This window comes from Podarcis cretensis (assembly GCF_951804945.1).
Source record: "Podarcis cretensis genome assembly, chromosome: 13".
NCBI lineage: Eukaryota > Metazoa > Chordata > Lepidosauria > Squamata > Lacertidae > Podarcis > Podarcis cretensis.
Genome location: NC_137182.1, coordinates 11,421,597 through 11,441,628, shown reverse-complemented (window position 1 = coordinate 11,441,628; position 20,032 = coordinate 11,421,597). Strand labels below are relative to the sequence as shown.

General features: G+C 47.2%; 1 protein-coding gene across 1 annotated transcript; it reads right to left on the bottom strand.

Moving 5' to 3' along the window:
- Positions 1–256: 256 nt before the first annotated feature.
- LOC307200389 (mucin-3A-like) lies at positions 257–19,644 on the bottom strand (the record flags this gene model as incomplete). Its single annotated transcript, XM_079948931.1, has 11 exons — positions 257–1,188; positions 3,265–3,326; positions 4,493–4,590; positions 6,627–6,788; positions 7,558–7,720; positions 9,124–9,186; positions 10,330–10,490; positions 12,436–12,494; positions 12,637–12,755; positions 14,989–15,096; positions 19,074–19,644. The coding sequence occupies 11 exons, from the start codon at positions 19,642–19,644 to the stop codon at positions 1,150–1,152; spliced, it is 1,605 nt and encodes a 534-aa protein (XP_079805057.1). The 3' UTR covers positions 257–1,149.
- Positions 19,645–20,032: the final 388 nt, after the last annotated feature.

The following is a 20,032-nucleotide window of genomic DNA, read 5'->3' as shown; positions in this document are numbered from 1 at the left end:
CGTTCCAGTGGGAAGGTAAACGGCGTTTCTGTGCGCTGCTCTGGTTTGCCAGAAGCGGCTTAGTCATGCTGGCCACATGACCCGGAAGCTGTCTGCGGACAAACGCCGGCTCCCTTGGCCAATAAAGCGAGATGAGCGCCGCAACCCCAGAGTCGGTCACGACTGGACCTAATGGTCAGGGGTCCCTTTACCTTTAAACATGTTGGGCAGTGCTCCTGGAGTCCTGGGCTGCCCAGACGACAAGACCCCCCTCTCAGCCTCGCTGATACTGTCCAAAGGAAAGCAGAGCAAGACGTTTGGCAACAACTTGGCTGCAGGAGTTGCCAGAAGGAGGCATACAAGGAGCCATCCAACTTTCTTAGGGACTCCAGGTTTGTACAGGCTTCACTCCTTAGCCTTTGCTTCTCCCTAGGATATCTCGCAATGCAGTGGAAGTTTAGGATCAGTTTCTCCCTTCTCTTATATGGGTTACCTTCCCAGGTTGACACGCCACATCTGCCCGCCACTTCCCCGTACAGTACGTGCAGAAACTGCCTTGTGGACCGTCGGATCCACTATCGATCTCGTCCGCTCAATCTGCTGGAGCCTGTCTTCGCATGCAAGGGAAGGGTGTGTGTATGTTCTGTTAGAACATACAGATAATTACAATAAGAAACATCATTGTGTCAGCCCTTTCCTCACAAACAGTCACTTCCCAACAGCACGGTTGGAATAAGAAAGTCTTCATTAGCCAGTGGAAGGACAACAAGGAGAAAGCAAGTCTAAGTTCTGTATGGAGGGAGTTTCAAAGTCTAGGAGCAGTCATCAAAAAACAACAACAACCAGTTTCCAATATCCCTATTCCCTGTTCTGTCTTCTGACTGACCAAGAGCACCTTTGTCTTGTCCAGATTAAGTTTCCGTTTGTTCACCTTCCTCTGGTCCACTACTGATGACAGATTCTGCTCCAGAACTGAGACAAGCTTCCTTGGATTTAGGTGGAAAGGAGAAACAGAGCTGGGTGTCTTCATCATACTAACGATACCAAGCCCCAAAACTCTCTCCCAGGAAGGAATGTAGACAATTGTAATATAGTCTGGCTGTTAGCGTTGGGCTTTCAGGGTCCTTGATGTAATTCAGTCGAATTTCCAGGATGTGTTCCAGGATGGGATCAATAGTTGGTTAATGTTGTTGGTTTTTGGAACTGCAACTGCAAAGAGAATAGGTCAGATACTCTATGAGCTCCACAAAAGATTTGGGGTTCATTTGACACCCAAAGAAATCAGAAATCAATTGGTGAAATGTTATAAAGCCCTATAAAAGTAATGTATCTACAAAAATCTTTTTTACATCTGATTAATCACCTTTCCTGTAGCTAGTTAACTAAGACTGGGTTACTGTTTGCATGTAAACTCTACAACAACATCACTCCTCTGATTTAAACAACAACAGCCTTAGTATCTAAAGAAGTGTGCATACACACAAAAGCTTATACCCAGAACCAACTTAGTTGGTCTCTAAGGTGCTACTGGACAATTTTTTAAATTTATTTTGACAGCCTTAGTGGTGAGTGACAGCACTGTTGTCCAGATAAAGATGTTGGAAACTGTAGTCCAATAGCATGTGGAGATATCTGTTGGCTACCTCTGGCTCATACCATGCCTGGTTGGCTGCAATCCTAAATAGGAACACTCTCTTTAGAGAGAGTGCAACTTTCTGTTGCAAGACCTGTTTGCCTTTATGCAAATTATACAGTCGTACTTTGGATCTCAAAAGCTTTGGTTCCCGAACAAATTGGCTCCCGAATGATCGAAACCCGGAAGTGAGTGCTCTGGTTTTCAAAAGATTTTCAGAAGCTGAATGTCCAACGTGGCTTCCGATTGGTTGCAGGAGGTTCCTGCAGCCAATGGGAAGCTGTGCTTTGGTTTCCGAACGTTTTGGAAGTTGAACGGACTTCTGGAATGGATTCCATTTGACTTCCAAGGTACAGTACGACTGTATTTTGGAGCTGTTTAAGTTCCAGTTTTCACTACTTGGTCTCTTTTGTTTTGGTTGGGGAGATCATAATGACTGCAGCTCCCTCCAGTGGCTTCAGTAGGTTACTGCCCTGTACTGATTCTGGGGCAATTTTCTAAAAGGGCCTTTGCGTGTGTTCTTCAGACAAAGACGGATGGGGAAATGTGTGCAGGGAGACTGCAATAAAGTTTGCTGCTTTCACCTCTGAGTGCCTGAGGCTGCATATGCACGACACTGGTCTCATCCAAAAAGTAATCGCTCTTTGTAGATTGATCGTGCATTATCCCGCAGTGTGGCCGTTTGAAACAGATGAAAACAGACCTAGTCGGTCCCAGCAATGGGTGTGTACCTACACTTGCCACATGGGCGTAGGCAGGGGGGCAGCTGCCCCCCTCTAGATCTAATTGGCCAATTGCGTCTTTTCTGCTCCCCCTAAAATAAATCCCGGCTACGCCCATGACCTGCCTCATGACATTTTGGGTGGGTGCATTGCAATAGCATAATCACTGCTAACCCCCTGCTTCATTAACCTGAGGCATGTGCAAAGGGGAGAAAACATGGATTACCGAAGCAAGGGGAAGGTTTTCCAATGTATATCAAGTAAGCTCACCCACCCTGGTGGGCAGCAAGCTCTAGAATCAAGCTATACAGATTCTAAGTTGAGGATCAGCACTAACAATTCTGGATTCAGGAAAATGACATTTTTGGTGTGTGCTACAAATGGGCTGGGATGTGGGTGGCACTGTGGGTTAAACCACAGAGCCTAGGGCTTGCTGATCAGAAGGTCGGTGGTTTGAATCCCCGCGACAGGGTGAGCTCCCGTTGCTCGGTCCCTGCTCCTGCCAACCTAGCAGTTCAAAAGCACGTCAAAGTGCAAGTAGATAAATAGGTACCACTCCGGCGGGAAGGTAACATGGCGTTTCCGTGTGCTGCTCTGGTTCGCCAGAAGCGGCTTCGTCATGCTGGCCACATGACCCGGAAGCTGTACGCCGGCTCCCTCGGCCAATAAAGCGAGATGAGCACCGCAACCCCAGAGTCGGCCACGACTGGACCTAATGGTCAGGGGTCCCTTTACCTTTACTTTACAAATGGGCTTGTGTGTGTACAGCGCCTGGTAATGATGAAGCTGCAAAGCTCATTCTGGCAGCTCCCACATGTTCCCTTGCAGGTCTCCATCTGCCCCCCCTCCCTGATTTACCAGTTCTGCATCAGTTGCTGGTCCCGGAGGATGAGGAGTGAGAAGCTTTGCAAGAGAGATGGTTGTACTCACCTGTGTCGTCGTATCAACCGAGTCCAGGGAGACCTGGAAACTCCTGTTTTTGTCTTGGCTTTCTGAGGAGGAAAGGGCCACAGAACAGGCAAAATGAATGATTGGCCTTAACAGAGAGCCTGTTTTCTCCATCGCAAAGCCTTCCTTGAGGGCATACCTTCCCGACTGCAGTTCTTTTCATTGCAGCCGAGTACTAAGACTCCTGTGTGCTTCAAAGAACAAGCTTGTGACCAAAGGGAAGGGAGGGCTGTTGCTGAGAGCAGCAATGGGATGTGGGGAGGGGGGAAAGCTACATACAAACCAAGAAAACACACCCACCCACCCACCCAGATTTGCTCCTGGTCTACACAACCCTTGCAGCAGTGCCCTCCTCCTTGCTTTTTGCAAAGCAAGACATTTGCTTTCCTGGAAGCCATCAAAACTCCTGGTCAGCCCTGTGCACAGATTGGCCCTTGACCCTGCCACTCAGTTGCTCCGTAAAGTCACACACACAGGGAGAGAATTTGTGGAATGGCTGTAGTCTGCCTGGACGCCAGGAAGCCTTCCATAATATGGCGGGGAGGGGGTGCCTGCTTGTGGTTCCTCCACGAGAGACAGACGTATTCTGCACAGGTATAGATTCACGGCCTTGTTTTATCCCAGTGTAATACAGTGGTGCCTCGCAAGACGAAAAGAATCCGTTCCGTGAGTCTCTTCGTCTTGCGGTTTTTTCGTCTTGCGAAGCAAGCCCATTAGCGGCTTAGGGGCTTAGCGGATCAGCTGATAAGCAGCTTAGCGGCTTAGCGGATCAGCTGATAAGCGGCTTAGCGGATCAGCTGTTAAGCGGCTTAGCGGATCAGCTGATAAGCGGCTTAGCGGATCAGCTGTTTAGCGGCTTAGCGGATCAGCTGATAAGTGGCTTAGCGGATCAGCTGTTAAGTGGCTTAGCGGATCAGCTGATAAGTGGCTTAGAAAAAGGGGGGGGGGAGGAAAAAAACCCCGCAGGAACTCGCAAGACATTTTCGTCTTGCAAAGCAAGCCCATAGGAAATTTGTTTTGCGAAGCACCTCCAAAACGGAAAACCCTTTCGTCTAGCGGGTTTTCCGTCTTGCGAGGCGTTTGTCTTGCGGGGCACCACTGTATGTGGCACTGCTAAGAGGTCCCAAGCCTAAGCTTTGAAGAGCAATCCCTGGCCCATGGACTTTGGCAACACACAGGCTACCTAATGTATGACATGAATAGTCCTTACGTTCATCGGCAGCTCCTTCATTCATGATGGTCAGACCGCCTGAGGGCTTCCACTCTTCCTCATCTTCCTCATACCAGGCCTCAGCATCATCGGAGAAGCTGCAGGAACAACAACCAAGAGGTCATTACTAGGACCTGGAGACAGACAGAAGGATGACAGCATTCAACATGTGCCAAGTACATTTTGCACCTAGCTATGGTTTTCCCAGTAGAGATGTATGGAAGTGAGAGCTGGACCATAAAGAAGGCTGATCGCCGAAGAATTGATGCTTTTGAATTATGGTGCTGGAGGAGACTCTTGAGAGTCCCATGGACTGCAAGAAGATCAAACCTCTCCATTCTGAAGGAAATCAGCCCTGAGTGCTCACTGGAAGGACAGATCCTGAAGCCGAGGCTCCAATACTTTGGCCACCTCATGAGAAGAGAAGACTCCCTGGAAAAGACCCTGATTTTGGGGAAGATGGAGGGCAGAAGGAGAAGGGGATGACAGAGGACGAGATGGTTGAACAGTGTTCTCAAAGCTACGAACATGAGTTTGACCGAACTGCGGGTGGCAGTGGAAGACAGGAGTGCCTGGCGTGCTCTGGTCCATGGGGTCACGAAGAATCGGACATAACTAAATGACTAAACAACAACAAAACCAGCCATTTGCAACCAGGTGATGTCTCCATCACCTGGAGGTGCACGTCTGAGGATTCTCTCGACTGTTTTCACACACTAGCAACACATCCTGCGGAATTCTACCCGTTATATTTTATCTGCACACTCAGAACGAATTTCGGCAACCAAAAGGCCATATTGAGAAATAGGACTTTCGAGCTATCTGGCCCCAAAATGGCAACTAGGCATTCTGTTTTGGTTACTGTAACTCTGGTTTAAGGAGCTATTTGGCACGTAACTTATATATCTGAGTTTCTAACACCGCTCTTCCAGCGCAGGCTGCCCTCTCCCTTTTGCTAGCTCTTATGGTTCATAAGGTGGGATGCAGGTGGCACTGTGGGTTAAACCACAGAGCCTAGGACTTGCCGATCAGAAGGTTGGCGGTTCGAATCCCTGCAACAGGGTGAGCTCCCATTGCTCGGTCCCTGCTCCTGCCCACCTAGCAGTTCGAAAGCACCCCTAAGTGCAAGTAGATAAATAGGTACCGCTTTATAGCGGGAATGTAAATGGCGTTTCCGTGTGCTGCGCTGGTGCCGGCTCGCCAGAGCAGCTTCGTCACGCTGTCCACGTGACCCGGAAGTGTCTCCGGACAGCGCTGGCCCCCGGCTTCTTAAGTGAGATGGGCGCACAACCCTAGAGTCGGACACGACTGGCCCGTACGGGCAGGGGTACCTTTACCTTTATGGTTCATAAGACCTATGCTTTCAGCTTGTGGGGAAGAATATTCACCATCTATTACTCAGTCATCTAAGGACCTTGCTGTACTGGCTACCTTTGAACAGGTTGCATACCGATATCTCAGGGTTGTGTGTTCAAGTTCCACATTGGGCAAAAAGACTCCTGTATATTTCAGGGGGTTGGACTAGATGATCCTTGTGGTCCCTTTCAACTCTACAATTCTGTGATGGTGTTGTGTGGCTTGTTTCCTTTTGTCGGTGGTGGTATTATTTGTACGTCATTTATTTTCCTCTATTTCATTTTATACATCTATTCCCCTTCCTTTTTTTTGTTTTGTTAAAAGTGCAAATAATAATAATAAAAAAATAATACGTAAAAAAAGGATTTTCACAAAAACCCCAGCTAAAATGCTCCTCTCACCCTTTGTTATGCGCTGCTAAGACATGGGGAAGAAAACATTCATTTTATCAGGGGATTCCAATGCATAAAATCCCCTTCTAAAATGAAGGAAAGCGCCTTTGTTTTAGCAGCACCTTGAGAGATGCTCTGAAGTCCACGGTTTCAAAGCATGTTGCAGCAGTTGGCACTGTGGCATCGGGCGACTGACCTGTCAAATTTGCCCTGCGAGTTCAAACCTGATCCAGCTCGTGGGACCAAACAGATCCCCTACTCATTGCTATACAAGATCCCAGGAAATCACTAACTCATTAGGTTTGGCTCCCTGCTAAGAAGGACCAGAAATTTAGGTTATTCTCCTCCAGCCTGCATCTTACCCATGCACTTCTTGTGCTTCTTACCTGGAACGAGACTTCCTCCATCTGGCTCTGAGGAGGAATATCGCCAGGACGGTGCTGATCACTGCAAGGAGAGCCAGCCCAACCCCAAAGCCGACATCGCTCTTTCGGATCCGTGTTTGGCAGCGATCATCCGTGTACCAAAAAGACTCCACATCACTGCACCTATGGGAGAGATGTGCAAGTGGTTTTAGGGGAGCGCATTCCCCCTTCCCAAGACCTTGTCGGGTGTTAGAATTCCTGCTCCGTGATTGCAGTCATGGGATTGTTGTCTTTCACATGACAGTATATGTTTTGACTCCACAGAGTGGGAAGTGACGGAGACAGGATGTTTGTGTTCCTGTGTTCCGTGAAGTGGGCCTATTGTCCTTTGTTCTTTCTTTTTGCTGTCTGATGCTAGAGAGAGAGGGAGCCATGTTGCAGTGCTCCGTGTGTGTTTATATGTAAATAAAGTAAATAGCCAAAATGCTGAGTTGCTGAGGTCTGTCACGCGAACTGCGAAGACTCTGTGGATCCCTAAGTGTGTCTGTTGGCATCGATTGCTGTGATGTTTGGGCTGAAGAAAGCTTTTGAAGTTCCCGAACGACCAGGAGGGAGAGATCATGCCAATTGGGCATGTGTCTCTGCCAGGGGCCTACTTGAGTGTAGGACGAATGTAGGACGGGTGGAGATGGGAGAGATGTGCAAGTGGTTTTAGGGGAGAGCATTCCCCCTTCCCAAAACCTTGCCGGGCACCCCTCATGCAGCCACTGACTTATTTGCACCTAAGCCCAGATCTGGATTTTCTTGCCGGGGGAGAAGAAGAGGAACAGGGCTCTTTCAGACTGTCACAGTTTTCAGCTGGGATTCTATCACGTACTGGCACAAATTCAGGTTTGCAATGGGATGCCCGGATCCAGGGATATTTCTGCTCCCAGCTCCTCTGTCCGCTTACCTGCAGTAAGGGCCTCTTTCAGATATGCTACATAAGCCATTGTTGCAGTTCATGGTGTTTTTGGTGTCCTTGGTGCAGTCAGAGATACAGCGCAGCGTGCCTGTGGAGTTATCGGGGTAATAGTAGTCTGCATATCTGGGATCGATGTTTTGTCTGCAAGCAGCTGGGAAGGAGAAAGAAGAAGAAACCACTGCCACAAAAACCGCCAGGACCTTCATGACCTTAAGGCTATCATGGCCTTAAGGCTATCATGGCTTCTCGCTTTGTCAGGCAGAGCCCCAGATTCACAGATGCAAGCCTTCCCCTCTCCCCTTAAAGAAACCTAAAATCTTTCTCCACCTTTTCATTCATTGCAGCGGCCACCCACCCACCCACTAGAGCCAAGCAGGGCTGCACTGTGCCCCCCGCCCCAATAAACCCAGCTCCACTTGCTCGCCCAGCTGCCTGCCCCTCCCCTCCCCTTGGCCAGGACTGTCTGGGACCAAAGTCACACTCAGGGAAGCAGAGGCAGCTCAGTGGGTACTGCTGGTGGGGAGAGGGGGTCCAGGGCAGCAGCGACTACGACAGTGGTTCCTGACCTTTTTTGGCCATGCCCCACCTAAGCATCTCTAAAAGCCCAATCGCCTTCTAAATCCGGTCCATGGACGGTCCAGGAATCAGCGTGTTTATACATGAGTAGAATGTGTCAGTAGCAGAATGTGTCCTTATACAGTGGTGCCCCGCAAGACGAATGCCTCGCAAGACGGAAAACCCGCTAGACGAAAGGGTTTTCCGTTTTGGAGGTGCTTCGCAAAACGAATTTCCTATGGGCTTGCATCGCAAGACGAAAATGTCTTGCGAGTTCCTGCGGGTTTTTTCCCCTTTCCCCCCCTTTTTCTAAGCTGCTAAGCCGCTTATCCGCTTATCCGCTAAGCTGATAAGCCGCTAAAAGCCGCTAAAAGCCGCTAAGCCACTAATAGCGCTAATCCGCTAATCTGTCAATGGGCTTGCTTCACAAGACGAAAAAACCGCTAGACGAAGAGAATCGTGGAACGGATTCTTTTCATCTTGCGAGGCACCACTGTATTTAAAATGCATCTCTGGGTTATTTGTGGGGCCTGCCTGGTGTTTTCACATGAGTAGAATGTGTGCTTTTATTTAAAATGCATCTCTGGGTTATTTGTGGGGCATAGGAATTCATTCATTATTATTTTTTCAAAATATAGTCCGGCCCCCAACAAGGTCTGAGGGACAGTGGATCTGAAAAAGTTTGCTGACCCCTGGTTTAACTGATCAGTGTGGATCTGGTGATACTGATGTGGAATAGAATGTCCCAGTTTTCATCTGAGGAATGTTGGAGGGCATCTCTGCCAAACTATCCCGCCATGAAAGAGAAGAAAAGACGCCTGGCAGTGCCAACTTGGTAACACCATGATGTAGCCAGAAGAACAGGCAGGCAGCTCCCCTTGGGCTTAGAATGAGCAAGCATGCAGGACCAATTCCAGGCAGCTCACTGTTTTTGCTCTCATTGGACAGGCTGCAAGTGCATAAATAATCCCTCTGTCCCTCCCTAATTCTGGGACTCACCTTCAGCTGAAAAATTTGTGCTTGCGCTCAGAATAGGGTCAGGTGGAGCTGAAAAGCAAAATGCTGCGGAAAGAAAGAGATGGTTACATTGCATGATTTTACTTATTTCCTTTCTTATATATTTTTTCTGCACCTCTTCAAAGTGCCCCGACAGTCTCTCTAAAGTCTCTCTAAAGAAGGTAATTCTATCATTTTAATAATAGATTAATATAATTATACTGTACTATTTTATACTGGAAAAGTGTGGAGAGGTATATGCTGTCATGTAATCTTGAACATAGGTCAGGTGGGTGGGGAATAATAATAATAATAATAATAATAATAATAATAATAATAATAATGGAATAGGTAAAGGTAAAGGGACCCCTGACAGTTAAGTCCAGTCGCAGACGACTCTGGGGTTGCGACGTTCATCTCGCTTTACTGGCCGAGGGAGCCAACTTCCGGGTCATGTGGCCAGCATGACTAAGCCGCTTCTGGCGAACCAGAGCAGCACACAGAAACGCCATTTACCTTCCCACCAGAGCAGTACCTATTTATCTAATTGCAATGCGTGCTTTCGAACTGCTAGGTTGGCAGGAGCAGGGACCGAACAACAGGAGCTCACCCCATCACGGGGATTTGAACCGCCGACCTTCTGATCAGCAAGTCCTACGATCTGTAGTTTAACCCACAGTGCCACCCGCGTCCCAATAATGGAATAGGAAGTCCCTATTTTCATCGGAGAAATGTTGGACGGTATGTGAAAGAAGCTCTTGTTAGAAATAGGTGGATGGAGTTGGAGGAAATCAGGCACACACACCTTGGCTCCCTGAAACATTTGATGAAGTAGAAGTTAGTCCAGGCTTCTTCAACCTTGGCCCTCCAGATGCTTTTGGCCTACAACTCCCATGATCCCTAGGTAGCAGGACCAGTGGTCAGGGATGATGGGAATTGTAGTCTCAAAACATCTGGAGGACCGAGGTTGAGGAAGCCTGAGTTAGTCCATAACAGCTTATTATGCCATAATGAATTTTTTCAAGGTGCCACAACCCCTTTTCTTGTTTTTGCTGCAAGAAATCAATCTGACTCCTTCTCTAGATATGGCCTCCTATTTTGTGGAGGGACTCCCAGCCATGGAACCTTTTGAGTACCCTTCTCTAGCCAGGAGGACACAATAATATTGAAATATTATCTCCAACTGAAAGACTGTTGCCCAGAGCTTACATGAGTTCCTGGTATTGCATTCCTCCTGAGTGGAGTTGACAGCAGTCAGCTGCTTCCGCACGACCTCTGTCAAATTCTGGACAGTTTTGTCAATGATGTTCACATCGTTGTTTATTACAGCTTTAATGATGACTTCGTGGTCCACGATAATGCTGCCTTTCCTAACACAGTGATGAAAAAGGGCAATATCTCAACCACCATTTTGTTGTTAAAAAGAGCACGGCAGGGCATAGCTGTCAACTTACAGATTTGAAAATAAGGGAGGAGCAGCCTCAAAAATAAGGGATCAGCAGCCAAAATAAGGGATTTTGCTGTTGTAAAGAGTTACATACATTGGTAGGATTGACAGATGCTGTCAATCTGGCATGAGGCGGTTGCGGTGTGGCCGCGGCTGCTGAAGCACCGCCCTTCTGCGTCCCTCCCCATCCCCTCCTCTTCCTCCTCCCTCAGGCTGCCTCCTCAGCTGCCACCACCGCTGCCGCCTCCGGGCTTGCGGGCGGCGTGGGCTAGAGTCTCTCTCTCCCCCCTCTCGTGCGGGGAAGGGCTGATAGAACTCGCACCAAGACGCCAGCGTGCGCTCTCTCGCGCAGCGGAGGACCCCGGGCCACTGCTTCCCTCCCAAGCTGGGCGAGCATGAAACCCAGGAAATTCAAGGGACATCATCAATAAGGGACAGCAGCGGGACATGGCGCTGGGATAAGGGAGTTTCCCGCCAAATAAGGGACGGTTGACAGCTATGCGGCAGGGGTGCACGTTGACGAGGAGAAAGCCAAAACTGGAAATTCACTTATGTCCTTATGAATGTGCAAGATCAGTGCTACGGGGGCAGCCTAAATCTTGTTCTATCAGCATGGCTGTATGCACACCATATACATTTAAGGGACATGTTTTCCTCCAAAGAATACTGAGAGCTGTAGTTTGTGAAGGGTGTTGGGAATTGCAGATCTCTGATAGATGCCCTCCAGTTCCCATGATTATTTGCAGAATGCAATGTGCTTTCAATGTATGGCGCACAAGCCAAATGCATAACAATGCATGGACAACAACAATGGGATATCAGCTCCGCCCAATGCATGATGGATAACAGCAACAACTGGAAAAGATAGACAGAACATTTTACAAGGACAGGAAGAAACACCACGGACAGAATAATTGCCACACACAGGAAGAACAAGGATATCGTTTGAGTGCCTCATTTGCAGTTTTATAAATCATTTAATGTGTCAGCATGAATGGAAGTTGTCGTATAAGGGATTGTTATTATGACCAGAATGTAATTGAAATTCATAAGATTTTGTAACACGGAAATAAAGAAATCATCAAACCATCAATTCTAGCACGCAGGGGGGATGGGGGGACCTTATCTAAATTATATAATTTGGTATTTGAAAGACTGGTATTAGTAATTGTATTATAAATTGGTATTGTTATAATGAGGCTATTACAGTGGTACCTCAGGTTAAGTACTTAATTCGTTCCGGAGGTCCGTTCTTAACCTGAAACTGTTCTTAACCTGAAGCACCACTTTGGCTAATGGGGCCTCCCGCTGCCGCCACACAATTTCTGTTCTCATCCTGAAGCAAAGTTCTTAACCCGAGGTAATATTTCTGGGTTAGTGGAGTCTGTAACCTGAAGTGTATGTAACCCGAGGTACCACTGTATTGGATTGTAATTGAAAACTAATAAAAATTATTAATGACAACGACAAGGAGGACAAGGACGACGACGACAACAACAACAACAATGCACGAACTGTCTCTGCTTGTGGAAACATTCTTGATTTGGAATCTAGACTGGGGATGTTTTCAAAAAATGGGCTACTCTTCAATCAATAGATGAACGTTAGTCATCCAGATAACAGGAGTACAGACAGCAGCAGCCTAAGATCTCCTAGGGAGAGATTTGGTGCCTGGGAATGATATGGAACAAGGAGGATTCTGGGAACAACAACCTCTTGGGTTTCCTTTGAGGAGAGAGGGACCTGGTAGGGTGGCAACAGGTAGCCAGGAGGACTCGTTCACTGGTTTCACCTTAGCCAAATCTGAAACATGGATAGGCCACTGGACAATATTGCATCTCAAAGTGGTCTCTGCTTCAGGTACCTACCGCAGTTTTAAGATCACCACACCTTGGTATCCAGAGACGCCCTGATAAACATTGTCCATCTAAATTGTGGAGAGGAAAAATACAGAATCTTTTAATAATCCAGGCTGGAGTCATTTAGAGAGGGAAGGTAAACAGAATGAAAGAGAACTCTATAACCAACAGAGCAGGGTATTGAAGGATGAGCCAATGGCTCATTGTTACCTGCATCTTAAATTCCTCTTCCAAGCTCTTATATGCTTCTGACTCTTGGTTCTCAAGCTCTGGAACAAACTCCTTGTTGGTGATTTTCACTTGGACTTCAATTGTCACGGGCACACTTTCTAAAATGGTAGGAGATCGATCATCAGGCGATTGGAACATGTCCCCTCTGAGGAACTGCTAAAATGCTGGAGGTGTTTTAGTTAAGGGGGAACCACACCCCACTAAGAAGGACACGAATAAGAAAAATAAAACCGTATAAAATGTATGATGTGGAGAAACAGAAGTTTTTCTTCCCGTCTCCTAACACTAGAACTTAACATGGGTTGCAATGGGGCAGGGCAAATGTCTAAATGGCAGATTAGTAATATTATTAGTAATAGTTAGTTATGGCTATTAAGGTAAAGGTAAAAGTACCCCTGCCCGTACGGGCCAGTCTTGACAGACTCTGGGGTTGTGCGTCCATCTCACTTAAGAGGCCAGGGGCCAGCGCTGTCCGGAGACACTTCCGGGTCACGTGGCCAGCGTGACATCGCTGCTCTGGCGAGCTAGAGCCGCACACGGAAACGCCGTTTACCTTCCCGCTGGTAAGCGGTCCCTATTTATCTACTTGCACCCGGAGGTGCTTTCGAACTGCTAGGTTGGCAGGCGCTGGGACCGAGCAGCGGGAGTGCACCCCGCCGCAGGGATTCGAACCGCCGACCTTTCGATCGGCAAGCCCTAGGCGCTGAGGCTTTAACCCACAGCGCCACCTGCGTCCCCCTATGGCTATTAGTTATACTTTAATTGACCCCTTCCTGGTTCAGATTTGGCTGATCCTCAGTCTAGGACAGGAATAGGCAAACTCCGGCCCTCCAGATGTTTGGGACTACAATTCCCATCATCCCTAGCTAACAGGACTAGTGGTCAGAGATGATGGGAATTGTAGTCCCAAACATCTGGAGGCCGGAGTTTGCCTATGCCTGGTCTAGGAACACCTGCCTCTGCCAGGAAAAAAGTCTGTATTTGCAGAAGCCTTGCCCGGTTTTATAGGCATTGCTTCTGATTATGCTGGAGGGATTGCCCCCACCCCACAGCTGATATTTACACCCCAAAGATGCCATAAGCATGACCTACAGGGGCAAAGAGCAGCTGGGGTGTGAATCTACTGGGGGGCTCCAATCCAGATTTAGAGTGGAATCCAGATCAAAGGTGTAGGGAATTCCGCTTTCCTTCGAAATAAAAATGGTCAGCGTAAGCCTTTTTTAAAAAAAGCGTCTTTAACACAACGTGGTATTTTGCCCAAAGGTCAAAGGCTCCCTTGCGATTCTTGACAGCTGTTGCTAATGGCTCTATTCCAAGAGCAAATTAGAAAAGGAGAAATCGCATCCTTGCCAAGATTAGATATGATTTTCTCTCTTTATAACTTTGTCCGTGGGATTTGTTGTACTCTGAGTGCTCTTTTAAGAGCTCAAAAGTGCCATATAAATGTCTAATCTCATTTATATCATACTGAGGTCCAGTGCCGAGGGCCTTCTGGCGGTTCCCTCGTTGTGAGAAGCCAAGTTGCAGGGAACCAGGCAGAGGGCCTTCTCGGTAGTGGCGCCCTCCCTGTGGAACGCCCTCCCACCAGATGTCAAAGAGAAAAATAACTACCAAACTTTTAGAAGACATCTGAAGGCAGCCCTGTTTAGGGAAGCTTTTAATGTCATCATCATATTTATACATACAAAGGTTTGAGAGCTGTCAGAAAACCCCTCACAGATCTACAATTTCCAGGACCCGGAACAAACTACAATTCCCTGGATTCTTTGCAGGGAAGCTATGGCCGCTGTAGTGGTTAAGAGTGCTTTAAACATGCGGCTTAAAGCCCCCAACTGTGGTCCCCACCCCAAATATTTCTGCTTTACCCCTCCCAACCCCCCCTAGATGTCTTTTAAAGAGAAGATAGCTGAATAACTTAATTTAATAATTAATTTAATAACTTAATAATTAGTAGTAGTAGTTGTTGTTAATACATCATTTTGTACGTTTTGCGGTAATTTTATGCATTGTGACTTGCTGTTACTTTTATGGTTTGTAGTTTAATCATTCTTCATTGCAGTGGATAAGTCTGAACGGTTTATTATTTGCCGATATTTAATTTTACTGCTTACTGTTAGATTCTAACGGATTTTTGAATATCACTTTATTTGATATAGGTTGTTTATTTTTAAGTTATTGTGACTTTTTTGTATTGGATCAGACTGTTATTATTATTGATGTTTCATGATACCCTAGTCTTTCCCATCTTATATTCGGCGCAAAAGGGGGATTGGAGTGTACTTGGTCTGCTCTGCCAGGAATAGGGGTCAGGTTGCTCTCGGTTCTACTTACCCACTTCAAAAGGCATGTCTTCAACTGGGAACTCACACTTCGGCCCATAGAAATTGCTAAGGCACAAACATTTGATGCCATCATGTGTTCCCCCATTTTCACACGTTTCTGGAAGAGAGAAGGTTTCCCCCACAAAATGTGGTTAGCAGCAATCTAATGTACAGGTATATAGAGAAAAACACAGAGGGAAAGTGAAATTCTTCTTGACACTCAAGTAACGTTTCACAATTCCTCAGAGCTGAAAATTTTATCTCAGCCGAGGATGCCATGAAACACTTGCTACTCTTTTAAGGTGCCACAGGTTGAAGAAGAGTGGAGCGGGAAGGTAAGGTAAAGGTAAAGGGACCCCCGACCATTAGGTCCAGTTGTGGCCGACTCTGGGGTTGCGGCGCTCATCTTGCTCTATAGGCCGAGGGAGCCGGCGTACAGCTTCTGGGTCATGTGGCCAGCATGACTAAGCCGCTTCTGGCGAACCAGAGCAGCGCACAAAAATGCCGTTTACCTTCCCGCCAGAGCGGTACCTATTTATCTACTTGCACTTTGATGTGCTTTCGAACTGCTAGGTTGGCAGGAGCTGGGACTGAGGAACGGGAGCTCACCCCGTTGATGGGATTCGAACTGCCGACCTTCTGATCAGCAAGTCCTAGGCTCTGTGGTTTAACCCACAATGCCACCCGCGTAGCAGCTTCCAAAATACACTTAAATAACAAACGTATTAAGTTCATCTGAAAGGTTTTAGAAGTGCCCTGTCTAATCCAGCTTTGGGCCATGTTGGCAGGCATGGTACCAAGGCCCTCATTCCTGTTAATTTTGGAAGTTGGTGAGCGTTGTTGCAGGGAAATCAACACTGACCTTCCCTTGTCCACACTGTCCACATTGAATGTCCCTTGTCCACACTGAATGTGTACAACCCCTTTGCAGCCAGTTGCCAAAAATCACACTCTAAAATGTTCAAATCACTATGGCCAAACTCCAATTTCATGCCATTATCCGCTGAAGTGGCAAACTTCCTTTGCCTTCTGTGGTAAAATTGTAAAAAGGTAAAGGACCCCTGGATGGTTAAGTCCAGTCAAAGGCAACTATGGGGTTGCGGCGCTCATTTCGCTTTCAGGCCAAGGGAGCCGGCGTTTGTCCACAGACAGCTTTCCGGGTCATGTGGCCAGCACAACTGTTTCTGGCACAACAGGACACCGTGATGGAAGCCAGAATGCATGGAAATGCCATTTACCTTCCAGCCACAGTGGTACCTATTTATCTACTTGCACTGGTGTGCTTTTGAACTGCTAGGTTGGCAGGAGCTGGGACAGGGCAATGGGAGCTCACCCCGTCGAACCGCTGACCTTATGATCAGCAAGCCCAAGAGGGTCAGTGGCTTAGACCACAGCAAGGCAAGAAAGAGAAGGAGATGCAAGCCAATGAAAATGGATTGCCATGGGAGGGGGAACTGAGGTAACCAGTGCTTTTTTTCTTTAAAAAATGTTTAGAGGTACTCTCATTTTGACTCAAGAAAATCACGATTTTATAGTTCAAATCGGGGGGAAATAAATACAGTAAATGGACAAAAGTACGAAGATTCATAAAATGTTTAGGGGTATGTGTACCCCTGTGTATCCCCAGAAAAAAAGCACTGGAAGTAACTGGTTAGGAGGCTGGTCTTCATGGCATTCTTGTGCCACAAGGCATCTTCCTCAGCCAAGACATATCTGTAGGAAGTATCAGCGCCTCAGCAGAAACCTTGCAGAAGCTTCCCAGAGAAAAGGAAGGCTCCTCTGGGGCAAGGAGAACCAGAAATCTGATAATGACTAAAACTCAGGGAACTCAGAAATTCCAGAAACCACCAGGTTAAAGTCAAAGGTTCCCCGTGCAGATGAAATGGAAGGGCTACAGAACTCTGAAACCTGGACTTCCGGGTTAGCGCCATCGACTAATGGCGGATTCCCTCTGAGCTCTGGAGGGAACCGGCTCCGCAGGATCGGGTCTTGCCGCTGCGGTGACGCGGGGACCCTTAAAAATCACAGGCGCGGATGCCTGTGAGCGTGGTGACTCGGCGGGCACCATTTGCGCCCCCCCAAGCTGCGAAGGAGCCTTTTTAAAGGCTCTGGAACGGGGATGGGGTGCGGCGCGGTGCTGAGTGTAGACTGCTTCTTCTGCGGAGTGAAGCCGCAATGCCATTGTCGGAGAGCGCTGACTTTTTCCTTTGAACAATTGGAGTCTAAAGCAACAACCCGTGAGTAGTATGGAAATTGGAATTTAATGAAATTTTGATGAATTAGGCACAAGCGGGGAAGGTTTAAAAAGGAAGTCCGCCCCCCCCTCTTTGTAAATAATTTAAAGCAAAGGACCTGCTAACTAAGGTCGAGAGAATCCTTTTTTTCTTTCTTGTAAAAGACTTTAATTTCACGGCTTGATATTATAAGAAATTTTACTGGAGGATGAAGAACTATTTTGGGAGCTGAAGTTCCACCTGCCCCCCCCCCCCGGACCTGGGAGTGTCCCGCGAGAGAGCCTGTTGACGAAGTATTGAAGAGTTTGACAGCTGTCAAGTTAGCTGTCAAGACGGAAAAAGAGAACTTTGTTTCTGTTGCTTCTGCTGGCTATATTTGTTACAATTTGTTGAAAATAAGGAAGGGTTGATACAAACTAACTTGTTTTTTGGATTTAAGCTGAAAGGAACATTAAGGAACCAAAATCCTTCTAGAGGGGGTTTAGGGACATTACAAGAATGGCTGGAGGAGGGAAAATTCAGGCTGAATTGGATAGAGCATTTGTTCTCTTGGGAAAGTTACAAGGCCAAATCGATGTTTTGGCTACAAATGTTACAACTCTGGACATAACAGTAAATAACATTGTTGAATTTGATAAGGATTTGAAACAGGAAGCCTATTCAATTGGACAAATAGAGAAACCTGAGAGCTTTGAGAACATGGAAAAGGAGACATATGTTGCCCCTGAAGAGAAGGAAGGAGGAGCTGTAATTTTGCAGATGTCAAAGGAGAGCTGTAATTTGAGGCCTGACATGATGGCAGCAAAGGAAAATAAAAATTTGATGTGGAAAGTCTGGCCTGAATTGGAGAGTGAAAAATTGAGAGATCTCCTTATGTGGAGATCTGAAGACCAAAGGATTATAAATTTGATTAAGGTGGAAGTTGGAGCTTTGGGGACTTTTGGACTGGAAAGGAGTATGAAACAAGAGTTGGAATACCCCATAGGCTTTACTTTTAAGTATGGAGGTCTGGCTGGAAGAAACATGGATCCTGTTGGGCCGGAGCATCTCCGAGATTTGGGGTTCAACATTAAGGACTATCACAAAGGCCGGCAGAGAGGAACTGAGAGAGATTTAAGAGCCTCGGACGTGAGATCTCCAGGCTAATAATCTATTGAGACTGATGGACACTTGCTGGGGACTGAAACCGGGAAGGGGGTGGGTGGAGTTTGGGAATCCAAAGGGTATATAATTATAATTTGTTTTGTTTTTATTTTGTTTTGTTATTCGTACGAAAATTGGGAAAGTCGTGGAAGGGAATTTTGGTCGACTTTAGGAAAAATGTTTAAGAATGAGTATTGATGTATAAGTATTGATGTTAAAGTTTGGATAAGCTAAAACTGGTCCTTAAAACGATCTAAATTAAATGAAAATAAGGTTTGTAAAAATAAATTGAGGAAATGGATGAAAGAGAAAAAATAAAATAATAACATGTTAAAATAAATTATTAAGTTAAAGTTGAGAAATAAGTAAAAAGGATTTGCTGAGCTAATAATTTGAATTGGAATACAAGAAGGGGAGGTGTGAGGAGGTCTGAGAAGCAAGTTAAAAGAAAATAAGCAATTGAAATTTTATGTGTTTTTACTTTTGTATTTTTGTATTTTTGTCATTTTTTGTTTATTTTTGTTTTTGTGTTGTTATTGAAAATGCTAATAAATATTCATTTGAAAAAAATGAAACCTGAATCTGGGGTTAGGCCTTACATGAAAAAAATGCCTCAAGGAAAAGGAAGCAGCTAAATTTCATATTAGTTTCCAGTTTCCCACACAGCTATATAGAAGCCATTGAAAACAGATTCAGAAAAATAAAACCAAACAATCACCTGTAGTGGTCTGTCTAGTAGTGGTGGTGGTGGTTGAAGTTGTAACTGGTGGCGTGGCGGAGCTGGTAGTGGTAAGCGATGTGGTGGTGGTGGTGGTGGTGGGTGTGGTGGTAGTCGTGGCCGGCGAGATGGTTGTGGTGGTTGTGGTGATAGTCGTTGCCAGTGAGGTGGTGGTTGTGGGTTTGGTGGTATTGGTGGCCGGCGAGGTGGTGGTGGTGGTAGTGGGAGTGGTGGTAGTTGGGACCGGTGAGGTGGTGGTGGTGGTAGTGAGAGTGGTGGTAGTTGTGACCGGTGAGGTGGTGGTTGTGGTGGTAGTTGTGGCTGGCGAGGTGGTGATGGTGGTTGTGGAAATGGTGGTAGTCGTGGCTGGCGAAATGGTGGTAGTGGGAGTGGTTGTAGTCGTGGCTGGTAAGGCGGTGCTGGTGGTGGTGGTTGTGGGAGTGGTTGTAGTCGTGACAGGTGAGTCAGTGGTGGTGGTGGAGGGAGTGGGAGTAGTCGTGACCGGCGAGTCTGTGGTGCTGGTGGTGGGAGTGGCGGTAGTCGGGACCAGCGAATCAGTGGCGGTGGTCATGGGAGTGACGCTAGTTGTGACCGGCGAGTCTGTGGTGCTGGTCGTGGGAGTGGTGGTAGTTGTGGCCAGCGAGGTGGTAGTTGTGGCCGGCGAGGTGGTAGTTGTGGGTGTGGTGGTAGTTGTGGCTGGCGAGGTGGTTGTAGTGGGTGTGGTGGTAGTCGTGACTGGCGAGGTGGTGGTAGTGGGAGTGGTGGTAGCTGTGATGGGTGAGGCGGTTGTTGTGGGAGTGGTTGTAGTCGTGGCCGGCGAGGCGGTTGTTGTGGGAGTGGCAGTAGTCGTGATTGGCGAGTCAGTTGTGGTGGTGGAGGGAGTGGCGGAAGTTGTGACTGGTGAGTCAGTGGTGCTGGTGGTGGGAGTGGTGGGAGTTGTGGCCAGAGAGGTGGTAGTT